This window comes from Salvelinus alpinus, chromosome 5, assembly GCF_045679555.1.
Source record: "Salvelinus alpinus chromosome 5, SLU_Salpinus.1, whole genome shotgun sequence".
Taxonomy (NCBI): domain Eukaryota; kingdom Metazoa; phylum Chordata; class Actinopteri; order Salmoniformes; family Salmonidae; genus Salvelinus; species Salvelinus alpinus.
The window spans coordinates 41,916,258-41,930,712 of record NC_092090.1 but is presented as its reverse complement, the minus strand read 5'-3'; the positions used below and the strand labels follow the sequence as shown (position 1 = coordinate 41,930,712).

Here is a 14,455-nt window from a genome sequence, read left to right as displayed (position 1 = left end):
GAACAGCTGGACCAGAGCAAACATTGGTTTCAAAGGATTCCAGCCTAATACCAAGTATAAAGGAGCCCAGGGCTAGAAGTGTACAGGGATCAATTGTCAGAATGATTACACCGCAGTTAAAGAATGGAATACCACAATAGTCCAACTATTCAGCACTATTTCCTGATCACCACTATTCTGTTTTTGTATTCGATTTACAACAACAATTAACAAGTCAGACTCATTACTACATTGCAGTTATATTTGTACTTTTCAAATGTTATGCATAATTGACCATACCTTATAACAAAGCAGTATGTTCATTTTTTTTGTCTCTTAACACTGTATGATCGTTTCAACAAGCGACTCTACCTCGAAAGTTTTACCTCAGAATAGAACTTTGAAGATAGTATTCCTATTCTCATCCTCTCAAATGATCCTCAATGACATCTGACCTCTCCACTGAGTCAGCCATATTTGAATTGGCCCTCTATGCCACTCTGCCATTACTCATTGTTTTGGGGGAGGTCAATTCATGCAGCACTTGACTCTCTGTAATCCGGAGAGCAGCACTTTGGTTTTCATATTGATGGAACACGGTAGTGGAAGTGTTAGACCGGCTTGTGTTGCTACAGTATGTGCACATGAAGATGGGGCAGCTTTTTCACTCCATTTTCCCCATGCTTGTCCCTTGTTGATGTCCCCACCTCAGAGCCCTCCTGTGCCATGCATCAAATTCCCATGAGCCTCGGGATAGGATCTGTATGTATACACATAGGCCATTTAGAGACATCAAAGTTCAGTGCTGGCTGGTGGAGGAAGCAGAACTTCCCACTAACATCCCCCGATAGGCCTGAGGGGTGGAAGATAAGAAGCTTAGACCCAAAACAACAAAGCCACTTCCTAGTTTGTGTTTCTGCAGTCATGTTTAGATCAATATTTTTTAACCTTGCCGCAAAGAGTCTTTAATAATTTGCACTTGGTATTTGACAGCAGTTTATTGAGCTATTTTTGTTGTTGTGGGTGTGGTGGTGCTATTTGCTCCATTTAATCCTATGTTCTTCCACATTGGCTAAGAAAAACTCTACAAGCTGGTGCAACAGGGCTCTGAAACCAAGAATATGTTGTTCAGAGTGCGGAACGGAAGCAGAAATACCAGTTCTGCTAAAGTAATCTGAACTTCACCATCTGGAGATGTAGAGGTGAGAAGAGAGTAGGCAGTTGATTTCCTGTTTTTCACATGCAATCTCATCCATCATGCTATTAGCAATGCAGGCAACAGATTCCAGGCCAAGTATACGAGAATAAAGTGACGAGGCAGAGCCACAGCACTGCTGTCACTGTGAAATACTAGAGGGAAGTATCTCAAAGGTCTTATTGATCATGTCTAGTTACTTCTCAAGCCGTCTGTTTTGTTTAGTAGAGTATAATCTATTCAAGGCAGATCATCAGAAAAAATATTATTTCATTTCATCCAATAGCTTGTTAATAGTTACAGGAAGACACAGTGGATGTCCTAATGTAATGTCATTTAGAATCCAAACGCAATGACATACTATCGCACTTGAATGATCTATAGCTCTAACTCTAGACATTAAACTAACCATGAGTCAAGACGTGAGCACACATCCATCACTCATGTATACACTTGAATGCTTCAGGCCTGAAGTAGCTCCTTCTTCTATCATCGCAGTTCCACCGACAAATTGTGATACTGTATATTGCTGTGTAACAGTAAACATTTAGATTGCTGGAGGCAAACATGACATATAATTAGTTTTCCCTTTCGTACATTTAATCATCTACCAAATCAACAGTGTACATTTGGTAGCTGTTGTTGATATAGTCTTATAGATCAATTCAATGGTGCATTAATGGGGGCCGCCATCTTTATGCATCTTCGCCATTGAAACTGCTTTGCATGATATATGTAGTACAATAGCATTTTTTCCCTCATGGTCAATTTGAATTAAATCATTCTAGATATAGAGCTCTGACCTGTAGCCTGTGTGAACGACCTTCATCCTTTGATACCCCGTCTTGCAACCTACTATGTGGGCCTTGTTTAGTTGAAGCTGTTAAAGATATGAAGTGGTTGTTGGTGGAACCCTAGGGCAAAGCAGTTTGCATCAGGTCCTTACCTTCTTCAGACGAAGGATCCCCTCTTGAGTCTGGGCATCTGTAATGATCTCGAAGACGTCCTTCTCATCACCGTCAATGATGTTGTACGTTGATTTGGCGTTCTCGCCAATGTCCCTATCATTTGCCTTTACCTTGCCACCAGGTTTACCAATGCCAAGCTCCTCTGGGATCACAAACTCGTACAGACCTGAAAAATAGGACACCATATTTATTTCACCTTAACAGTAGATGTTTCCTTATCTATGCATCGTTATAACTAGTACAATTCTGATTATTGTGGAAATTCATGAAAAAACATAACGCAGCAAAACAACAACAAATACATTCAGATTTGCTGATAATGGGTTCTAACTATAGTGTATGGAGAGAGAATTGGACATTTTGTTTACTTTTTGAGAACTTTGGCGGGTTATCGTTGACATCTGTTAGTGTGACAGTAACTGTTGTTGTCCCTGACAACCCTCCCATATGACCACCCATGTCTTTTGCTTGAATGACGACCAGGTACTCCTCTCGCATCTCTCGATCCATCCCATGTAAAGCAATTTTAATAATCGCTGAAAGCAACAAAAAAATTAACATCAAATATGTTGTTATTGCAAAAAATCAACATACACAAAAATGAATAAAATGGGGTATACAAAGGCATTCATAACGCTTGACAAGCATCCTTCATAACAACCTTTAAGCACTTATTTTATTAAACAGTAGTGGAATTTCTGACAGAACACCTGGAGAGAAGCTCTGATCCTGTGGATAGCATTGCAAATCAATGTGTTTGATTGCTGAAGTGTTGTACTGCTGTCTGCAAGTAATTTGTGTTCTGATTGAATGGAAATTACACTGTCCAGGTGCGTAATGCACCCTGAAAATCTGAAGGGACACCAAGTATGTGAGGATGGCTGGGGGGTGGAGAATTTAGCATTTTTTGAACAGCTGAAACAGTTTTTACCTGCAATCTAGAGTCATCATTTTTATACATAATTTTATGTAAAAAAAATGTTTTTTTCTGCACATCTAAGCATACCTCTTGAGCTGTCTGTATCCTCCTGACTGGTGGTTCTTAAAAAAAAAAAGCTAAATATGATTCTCTGCATCTTTGTAAAAGATTCAGTCTTATTCGGTGCATTTAGTATTTTGCTTGCTTTTCTAAAGTCTACCAACCTTGCCAGCAGGCATGCCAGCTAAGATAGTTAGACAAGCTAGCTGCTCTAACTTGATTGACAGCCTGGAATGTCTTCTTGGTAGCTAGTTATTGGGAACCTATCTGGCATAGCTAAAGCCAACATTATACAATTGCTAAGTGGCTAGTTGTATTACTGAGAATAAAAAATATACAGTACCAGTCAAAAGTTTGGACACACCTACTCATTCAAGGGTTTTCTTTATTTTTACTATTTTCTACATTGTAGAATAATAGGGAAGAAATCAAAACTATGAAATAACACACATGGAATCACGTGGTAACCAAAAAAGTGTTAAATAAATCAACATTTATTTTAGATTTTAGATTCTTCAAAGTAGCAACCCTTTGCCTTGATGACAGCTTTGCACACTCTTGGCATTCGCTCAACCAGCTTCACCTGGAATGCTTTTCCAACAGTCTTGAAGTAGTTCCCACATATAATGAGCAATTGTTGGCTGCTTTTCCTTCACTCTGCGGTCCAACTCATCCCAAACCATCTCATTTGGGTTGAGGTCAGGTGATTGTGGAGGCCAGGTCATCTGATGCAGCACTCCATCACTCTCCTTCTTGGGTCAAATAGCCCTTACATAGCCTGGAGGTGTGTTTTGGGTCATTGTCCTGTTGAAAAACAAATGATAGTCCCACTAAGCGCAAACCAGATGGGATGGCGTATTGCTGCAGAATGATGTGGTAGCCATGCTGGTTAAATGTGCCTTAAATTCTAAATAAATAACAGACAGTGTCACCAGCAAAGCACCTCCACACAATCACAACTCCTCCTCCATGCTTCACGGTGGGAACCACACATGCGGAGATCATCTGTTCACTTACTCTACGTCTCACGAAGACACGGCGGTTGGAACCAAAAATCTCACATTTGGACTCAACAGACCAAAGGACAGATTTCCACCGGTCTAATGTCCATTGCTCATGTTTCTTGGCCCAAGTGGTTTCTTTGCAGAAATTTGGCCATGTAGGCCTGATTCACGCAGTCTCCTCTGAACAGTTGATGTTGAGATGTGTCTGTTACTTGAACTCTGTGAACCATTTATTTTGCCTGCAATCTGAGGTGCAGTTAATTCTAATGAACATATCCTCTGCAGCAGAGGTAACTCTGGGTGTTCCTTTTCTGTGGCGGTCCTCATGACAGCCAGTTTCATCATAGCGCTTGATGGTTTTAGAGACTGCACTTGAAAAAAACGTTCAATGTTCTTGAAATTTTCCGCATTGACTGACCTTCATGTCATACATTTTCGATGGACTGTCACTTCTCTTTGCTTATTTGACTTGGTCTTTTACCAAATAGGGCTATATTTTGTATACCACCGCTACCTTGTCACAACACAACTGATTCTTTGAAGAATCTTAAACATAAAATATATTTTGATTTGCTTAACACTTTTTTGGTTACTACATGATTCCATATGTGTTATTTCATAGTGATGATGTTTTCACTATTATTCTACAATGTAGAAAAAAAATCAGAAAAACCCTGGAAGGAGTAGGTTTGTCCAAACTTGTGACTGGTACTGTATATATATAAAAAAATGTTTATGCAGAATGGACCTTATTGACTGCAGTGGCAAAGTGCAGAATATGAACAGCTCAGGGCAAGGATAATCCGCCCAGAAAACAGAGGCCGGTAAAATAATCGAATAAATAATCAACACTTAATAAAGGTCTGCTTTCGCCTGACACACTTGGCATATTATGCCAGATGGGGGTGGAGGGGGGGATTTAGACTCTATTATCAGAGTAATAACTTTTATGCTACACTGTCTTGAATAAAAGTTTTTACACTACGCAAATGACTTTGAAGCAGGTAAGAACAACTCTCCCTAAAAGAAGTGCTCACACACACACAAACTCACACGTATGCACGCGCCACACCCACAGACACACATGCACACACACTTCAGTTATCCTCTGTTACTCACTCTACTGTCATCTCTGTTGATCATCGTTAGCTATTCAAATTAATTCCTAATCACTGAGAAGGGTGGAAAGACAAACACTCATTTCCATAGATATTTTCTAGGATTTTTTCTACCGTCCATTAACCAAGTGATGGATTGGGGTATGATGTTTATTTATTTATCAAATGCATTTGATTTCCTTCATGGTGTTGGAAGTGTCAAATGGATTATAATGTTTGTTTTTCCCTTACCTTTTATTTGTCATTAACATTCATTAAAACATCTGGCTCACTTGAATGAGCCATCTGCATGTGCTCAGTAATCATGCAAAGCGTACACGCTGATCCTCAAATTGTCCTTTGATAGATAGATTCACGATGCCTTCTCCATTTTATTGTGGTAGAGGTGAGTGATTAAAATGCATAATATTGTTGAGGAGGAAACAGGGTTCCTACATGTAGAAATATGTCTTCATATGTATTATGTACATACAGTTTTGACGTTCTTGGAGCTTGTTTATTGTATGTTGTTTTTCCAAATTGTGAGCAGCTGATTTCCATCTCATTGCTTATTAATGTAATTTCACCATTATTTAATCATGTTGCTTACAGACACACTGTTAACAAGTCGGCTGAAAATGCAATTAGGAAAACAACAAAGTCAAGGTTGAAGAATAAGCAGACGGCAGATGGAATTAAAAAAGATAGCACTGTCATTTAAATGTAACAGTCCTTGAATATCTTGTCGGGAGTTATATCCTCAAAACGCAAATATAATCTGTATGCTGAGTAATTGTCTATGTATGGATAATATGCATTCAAATGTAAATGTAGCTGAAACAACACGTGTTTTGACTGCCATCCGAATCATGAAAAAAGGAGTGTATCTGTTCAGGGTCAACAACTTTACATGCCATGACCCTGAAAGTTACATTTATTTTGCACTGTTGAGGAAAGAGCTGCAAGTAAGCATTTCACTGTACAGTTTACACATGCTGGGTCAACGCATGTGACGAATAAACTTTGATTTGATTTAGTATTTCACCATGGCAATCCACTCACCAGTGTTGGGGTCTATGGAGAAGTAGGGCTGTCCTTCCAGTATGCTGTACACAAGTTTAGCACTGTTTCCATAGACTGGGTCATCTGCGTCTGTTGCCGTCACCCTAGTGACTGAGGTACCTGTATATGAGAAAGGGCACATTATTAAAAATAGAGTGGACTTCTGACACCCATAATCACTCCTTACAGCTAGCTTCTCCCCCTGTAATCATCCTGGTTCCACTATAAAGCCAGAGGTACTTATTGGTAAGGTTAAAGACAACATTATTGCCAGACACATGAATGACAAAGCATACTGTGCTACAACGTCCCAACAGAGAACACTATCTTACAGTGAAGGCTTTGAAAAATGAACAACAAAGAGCAGGGCTGATGCTGATGCCCAACTCGTCATTAGTCTGTGGCTCGGGCGGGAAGAGAATAAAAGGAGGAAAGCTGTTCGTAGGAAGCAACTTGACAGTACAGATGGTATGGTAATTTATTTTGTAAAATATGTTCTCAGGTGTTCTGACAACATCGGTAAATGTTCATGGTTACAGAAGGCATCAGGCCTAGCCACAGGTATCCAGGCCTGTTGTCTGCAGGAGACAGAATGGGTCATAGTGGGGGACAACACTAGTTAAGGCCACCTCTGTGCCTGTCATTAGGCTATGCCATTAATCTGGCACAAACAAAGTAATAACACCAGGCCAGTTTAACATGGTGCTTCTCAGTTTTAATATAAGGATGTTGACTTTTTTCTATTCTAGTTGATTTCTCTGCTGATTGTTGTTAGGACCATTGAAAGAAAAGTTGTGGAGTACAGGTGGAGATGTTTCCCTCATGCAGCTGCTGGCAAGGAATACACAGTCTGTTGGCCTAAACTTCTCTGTTCTCCTTGTATCACCTGGCTTTGGGACTTGGCAAATGTTTTTGAGGCTGAGAGCATGAGTTGTGCCTTTGTAGATACAGACATTCTGCAGTTCAGAATATGTGGTGCTCATCATCTGTTTTACAGGTACACTGAATAATATTCTCATGAGCCTGTTCATATGACATGTTACAGAATAAAGACGCAATCCAGTAGAATTTCAAGACTGTTTCATGAGAGAGGGTCATTAAATATTGCACATGTGGGGAATGCATTTCCTGTTTATACAGCCAAAACATGTCAAGCAATGATTAATAGTAACCCTGTCCTCCCTTTTACAATAGCAAAACAAAGCATATAGACCATCATTGCACTTTGACTCAAAAACCTGCTTTGCTATTGCTACCCAATTATTTCACATAGAGAGCCTCAAGTGGCCCTTTGAGACATGTGTTTGTTAGTAATGTATGTGCTGTGATGACCCTTACTGTTGCCAGGGCTTACCTTTACATTTCATACTGCTTATTATTTCTGTGTGTGTGTGTGTGTGTGTGTGTGTGTGTGTGTGTGTGTGTGTGTGTGTGTGTGTGTGTGTGTGTGTGTGTGTGTGTGTGTGTGTGTGTGTGTGTGTGTGTGTGTGTGTGTGTGTGTGTGTGTGTGTGTGTGTGTGTGTACGTGTATGCGTGCTGGAGATGAGCTACGTAGTATCAGACCCTTTCATGACATTTTATGCAATATCATTCATATACACTGTTTTCCCTGTGGTCGAAAATCACAAAACAGCTTCAAATACTGTTACAATACCAGAACTGTAGTAAACCTAGATTCATTAAAGTGTCACAAAGTCTTTGTTTAGGGAATGGGCAGGGAATGTATGGAACTAACACAAATGAATTACAAATGAAGTACTATTGATGTATTCAACAATAAAAATGAGTCTATTCCTGCAAAGCTGGTTGAGAAAAATGTATATTGCATATGCTATAGGTATTTGCCAATTGTCAAATGAAATTAAGACAGGACAGGAAATTGCTCCACTTTTCAGAGATAATAAGTCTTATCTGCCTAAAAGGTAAATTGCTAATACTACAATGGCAGTGGGAAAATGGAGCCATATTTGCATTTAATTATGAAAGCACCTTCATACTTCTGATTGCTTGGAAGGTGTGTCTGCAGCAAATAGCAAATCCAAACTATGTGACAATACATAGGGATTGAAGTGTGGAACAAAACAGTGGAACTAGTGGGCCATGAAATAGCCCCCTCTACCTTTTTCCTTACAGAGGTGTACATTCTCCACTCCTCTGATAAAAAAAATATGAGGGATTAAAAAAGCTTCTGTTTGGCACGGTTTCAAATCAGTACAGATTAGCCTGTCCTTCCTGGATATTGTACCGAGAATTCGGGGACACTCATGACTGCAGAGTTGGATGCACCTCTGGGCCCTTGGTCGAGGAAACTCAATTGTGAGAATATTGTCTCTGGTTTGATTTGATGCCTGTAGCCCACCGGTGCAATTACAAAGATGTAATACCTATCAACTTTAGGAGATGAAAAATAACAATCGCTTATAAAAATGAAATTCCAAAGCTGATTTGGGTCTGTGACAAAACCTCTGCAGGTTAGAGGCCTAAATCGACTGATGTGTGCAGTCACACTACTGACGTTAAATTCTCAAACAAATGTCACTTACAGTATGTGGTAGTATCTGAACTACCTTTGAGAGGATTGAATGAATCCATGCTATTCCCCTGTCTAAAGACATGTGTCATGGACTTTGTTTTCTTCCAGTAGCCCACAAACACCCAGAGATGCTACAGGTTGTGTTCTTGTGGTAAACCTAATGTAATCTCATTAATATTAACTAGAGTACTGAGGACTTATTGCTACACAAATTATGAAAACAAATGTTATGCCCCACAGGTTATGAAACTACTAAGCAATTAGGAGTTATGGTCATGGTCTTTATGATGTGAAAGCTAGCGTTTCAAGAGCAAGGGCGGAATAAAGATGTTGGGTTATATCCTTTTGTCTCATCAGATGAAAAACTAAGAGGGCACCTCCCATTTACTGTGTACACTGCTACAGTGATAGAAAATCAATAGGAATCTTCCTTGAAAACTGGAGAGGGGATAAATCCAGAGGTTTAGTGATGTCAGTTGTGGCACGGTGGCAGTGGGAGCTCTTGGTTAGTGCAATGGCTTTTGTTTCCCAGTGTCATAATTGTTTCAGTCTTGCCAGGGACCCATGAGGCTAACAGGACGTCAGACAGGCTATCCTGGTTGGCTCGCCACTGACAGTGAGGGAGAATGGGGCTCTTTGGCCACATGTACATCTATGCAGTCACTGAGACATAAGGAAAGTAGTATCCAACTCTAAAACCTTGGATACACCAGTGCTGTTATCTCACTGTGTCTGCACTGTGGGGTGCACATAGACTACGGTGTCTGTCTCCAAGAACACCGTGCTCAGTGGTTAGAATGGCAGAATTATTCATGTCTAGCCTCATCAAAATGTACCATATTTTCTATCTGAGATTGCAAATAATATACAAATAAATATTATGAAAATAATGTCCTTGAAATAATTACAAATTTATATCTTCACATATTTATACTCAAATGTATTGAATAATACAATATGTGAATTAAGTTTCAATGACTCATCAGGTTGATGAATGGATGTTCCCCAGGTCCATCATCTCCTCTGGTTTCTAGGTCAAATCAAATGAGTGCCAGTCCTCAACTGGCTGACCGGTAGTCAATGGTCTATGAATGCACTAGCCTTGTGACAAGAGAATGACCATGTATTGGATATCATCAGATAGATATTGGCGCTGTTATCTTTTGTGGCTAAGCCACAATAAAAAAATAGCTCATGGTCAGACTAAGAGACTTGTGTGGATTGGCTAGCTTGCTGTCCTGAATGCTGCTGCTGTATGACCCAGTTGATTGAAATGCATAGACTGGGAAACACATTAAGCACTGTCAGGCCTGTTGTCAAATGAAAATAGCAGGCCAAAGCTCTTGAATATAGAAATAGGATAAACAAGGTTCAGTAAACAACCATCTACTGTAGGTGCAATACCATATTTGGAATGCTACAATGTATTATCAGAGTTGTCAACCAGGTTCTATATGGGTTACATATTAACTTTGAAGCAGATGGATCTGATGGAAATTCTGAAACAAATCAGTATGGAAATGACTTGAAAGTGTCAACTTTGTCATCTGCCATTCAACATGGAAGTCCAATTTCCCACCCAATGTTCAATCCAGTATGATTTACAACTAGCACTGTCATTGAAAATGGTGTTACAGCACATGCCATATTGCTCATTAGGAGACATGAGCACGTGGTAAAAGTCTGACAAGAAATAATAATCAGTCAGTAAAACGTTCTCTCCCTCAACAGATCACTCATCATAACCCTGGTCATGCATACTCATGCTTAACATTGTGTGCAAGTAGGGCTACTTTAATGGATACGAGGAAGAAATGAAAGACAGCACTGTCAGGGCAGTCTGAATCTATGATGATCAAAATCCATATGTTTACATCAAAGAAGTGTTGAATATCAGAGAGATACTGTGTAGGCCGAGACAGGAAACTAGAGAATATCCACAAAAAATTGCTCCCCTGAGCCAGTGATGGATAGGGTACGTCATGCTTGTGAAATGTAAGTGACTGTCACACATAACCACTTACATTGTCATTTTTGCAGAACAATTAATGGTATTTATCTAAGACACAGAGGAAGCCTTCACTGAGAAACTAGAAGGGAATGTGTGTGTGTGTGTGTGTGTGTGTGTGTGTGTGTGTGTGTGTGTGTGTGTGTGTGTGTGTGTGTGTGTGTGTGTGTGTGTGTGTGTGTGTGTGTGTGTGTGTGTGTGTGTGTGTGTGTGTGTGTGTGTGTGTGTGTGTGTGTGTGTGTGTGTGTGTGTGTGTGTGTGTGTGTGTATTGTAGGGGGAGTGACAAGGAAACCTTACAGAACAAGCAGGCTGTGGAGTGTGAGCTGTGACAAGCCGTTTACAGGAACCACAGGAACAAAACAATTAAGAGTGTCCTTTGTTCACCGCTGATGGCTGTGACATATGCCGCCATTTTAAAGTGTTGTGTCATTGATTCACTTTAATTAGTTCTTAGGAAATGTGTGCAACATGCAGATAGTTCAGGGAAGAAAGTTAGAGACGGAATGGGACACTTCACATATTTAATTGCTCCCAGGACAGTTATAATGGCTGGGCAATAACAAATGAAAAGTCATGGTATATGTTCTAATGAATATATTCATCCTGAGTAAGTGACCATAATGGTGTTCTTTCCAATACTCTAACAGCAAGGGGTGTAAATATTTAGTACAAATTATGTTTTTTCGAGAAACAAGTTACAATATGCTGTAGGAACAGTTCTGGAAAGTGATAGTGTGGTTAAGGTTTATTCAATAGACTGAAACTGGCCATGGTCAACAGAGACTTGAAACCAAGAATGACAGTGTTACAATAATGGCCAAAGCACTACACTGACGCAGACAAATACAGTGTAGCACATTGTTTTTGCATACCTAGATTTGCATTGTAAATTGTCTTTGTCTTGTAAAATGTATCCAAATGACCCCTACGTCGCACTACAACGCTGTAGTCAAAGGTCCCATAACCCGGGGGGCAGCAGCTGAGGGTGAGCCTAGGACTTTTGAATGGCACATAGGACCAACTACCACAGGTGTAACCTTTGACATGGGTCTGACACCTACTAGAGAACTGTATCAAAACATGCACCTTGTACTCGGAGGCAATGTGAGGGTAAGAGGGAACTCCGGAGAACTTATCGTTGAGTCAAAAGGGTTAACATGCTTCCCGGAGGAATCTGAGAGGTAAGACCAAAAGCACTGTACGTGACTTGTGACTCAATGCATCAGTCAGGCATATGGAGTATTTCTACTGCCTCCTGACGAGCAATCCATCATTGGGAACACACAGAAGCTTGTGGGCACTTACACTACGTTCCTATAAAATGCATACGCACGCACGCACACACGCACACACGCACACACACACACACACACACACACACACACACACACACACACACACACACACACACACACACACACACACACACACACACACACACACACACACACACACACACACACACACACACACACACACACACACACGCACAACAGATGGATCTCACAAAGAAGAGAGCAAATACAATGGAAAGCGCCTCCAAACTCCAAGTCATCTCCTGCTTTGTTTACACTCCGTGAAGTGAGGTGAAATTTTAAAGGGCAGCCAATTACCCAGAAGCCCTTATATGAGATAGTCATACCTGTTCACTGACTGGTGCTGGATTGACTACTGTGGACACCAGCCTATGACTGTGGAGAAACCACAGACTGGTTAAATTGATACTCCGGCGTAAGGAGCAATGCAACTGTCAATATTTTACTAACAGTGAAACTGGAATATGGCACTGTGCTGCAAAAAAACAAGCCAAATACCAACAAGAGCAAGGAGGTGAAGAAAAAAAACACTCCTCAATGAATAATCATAATCTACACAACATATAACAGGCTGAGTGCTGTTTAAAGGTTTCCACACACAGGTTAGAGAAGTGGTGGAGAAAGCATGAGCAGAGGCAGTGTAACAGAACATTGGCTTTCGTTAATGGGACAGGCATCTGTGAGGATCACAAAGGCTCCACATACAGGAGATTTACCACTTGATCTCACGTTCTTATCTGTTTCTTTTTCAAATGACCTTGCTGCATAGACTTTTATGCCTTCCCTTTATTCTCTGCTGTGATTGGATGGGCCTCTTTGCTCAAGTCTCTGCCACCTTGATGAATGTGTTTCCCTCCCATTTATGTGTCTGTGTGGAATCCCCGCCACCAGCCATGCCACATGAATCTTCTGCTGGGCCCCTTCAGGAAGTGTTAGCAGAGGAGTGACACTCTCAACCACAAAAAAAACCCTCATACATGTGTGTTTATTGAAGTGATACTCAGAAAGCTCTTTACTTTTGTGTGTGTTCTCCACTAAGGAGATGCATACTTAAGTTACTGTGGGTAGAATCATGGACCTTGTTCTTCTCTAGTAAGTGTTTACTTTGTGTACTGCCTTTAGTAATAAAGCCTTTTAAAATGACTTTAAAGATAAAAAATTTAAAACATTCTCCACAGGATGCAATCAGTGCTTTTTCATTTGGGAGAGCACAGTTGGGCGCCTGTGGGGACCAAACAACTATGGTTTGTACCTCTGACAATTAATAATGCAGACAGAGAAAGATGGGAGGGCATAGGATCCTGCACTCACTGCTGAGTACTCTACAATCACCAGGAGCAAGAAGAGCATGAGCCTAGACAACTGTTCCCCCGAACGCATTCCTTCAAACACACACACACACATAGGAAAGCGTTTGGGGGTGAAAACAAGTGAAACACAGTGAGAGAGATAGTGGGGAAGAGAGGCAGGGAGTAAAAAGAGGTAGGCTTGCAGAGCAAGAGCGAGAGGGAGAGCTGTAGAGAAAAAGCCTCAACGCAACATTACATATCTGCAGCTCTCCTCCTGCATAATTAATGGGTGGAGCAATATTATGAACTGAAGAATGTCTGTGAGGAAGCAACCTGGCGTCCCAGCAGATATGAATAAGCATTGCCAATGCTGGGGTGCGAATTAGAACACTTTCGCATTCAGCAATCACTCCCCGTCTCACTCCCACCCATCAAGCAGCCTTTGGGTTTCCCTGTTCACCTCTAGTCAATTCATAATAGGGTTGGGCGGTATCCAGATTTTCATACCGTTTCTGCACTATACTGGGGTATACGCTATTACCTAATGTGCACAGAAGGGGCGCTCACTCTCTAGATCCCAATCCCCTGAATTCTGATCACCTGTTCACACACCTGTATGTCATTATCACACACTATTTAGTTCAGTTCTTTGCACCCCATCATAGTGAGGTATTGTTTGTTTAGTGACACACTTCTATGCGGAGCTCTGTTTTTGCCCCAGTATTTAATCCTCCTGTGTATGATAGTTTCGTTATTAGCCTTTTCCCTGCCTGTACTGTTGCCTTTTTGGACCCCCTGTGTATGACCTTCTGCCTGCCCCTGGATCCAGCTACCTGCCTCCTCCTGTGGTCCTTAACCAATAAACCTGCTGCGCCCTGCACTTGAAACCAGCTCTCTGTCTCCAATTGTGTTCATTACAACATCAAAATATATATATGTTAGGAAGGTGACATGAGCACCTCACTGTGTTTTTACATGTGAGAACTGGACTACGCTTGCCAGCTAAATTAAGCATGTAAAAAGC

At 40.8% G+C, this 14,455-nt stretch overlaps 1 protein-coding gene across 4 annotated transcripts in view; it reads right to left on the bottom strand.

Annotated features, from left to right (window-relative positions):
- LOC139576197 (cadherin-8-like) overlaps nucleotides 1–14,455 on the bottom strand; it is a 74,343-nt gene that overhangs the window by 22,592 nt on the left and 37,296 nt on the right. For all 4 annotated transcript variants that reach the window (XM_071401965.1, XM_071401964.1, XM_071401961.1 and 1 more), the window contains exons 4-6: nucleotides 6,285–6,404; nucleotides 2,511–2,678; nucleotides 2,121–2,308 (exon numbers count right to left, since the gene is read on the bottom strand). In XM_071401965.1, the coding sequence (XP_071258066.1) occupies nucleotides 2,121–2,308; nucleotides 2,511–2,678; nucleotides 6,285–6,404 (476 nt within the window). The remainder of the gene's footprint in view (nucleotides 1–2,120; nucleotides 2,309–2,510; nucleotides 2,679–6,284; nucleotides 6,405–14,455) is intronic.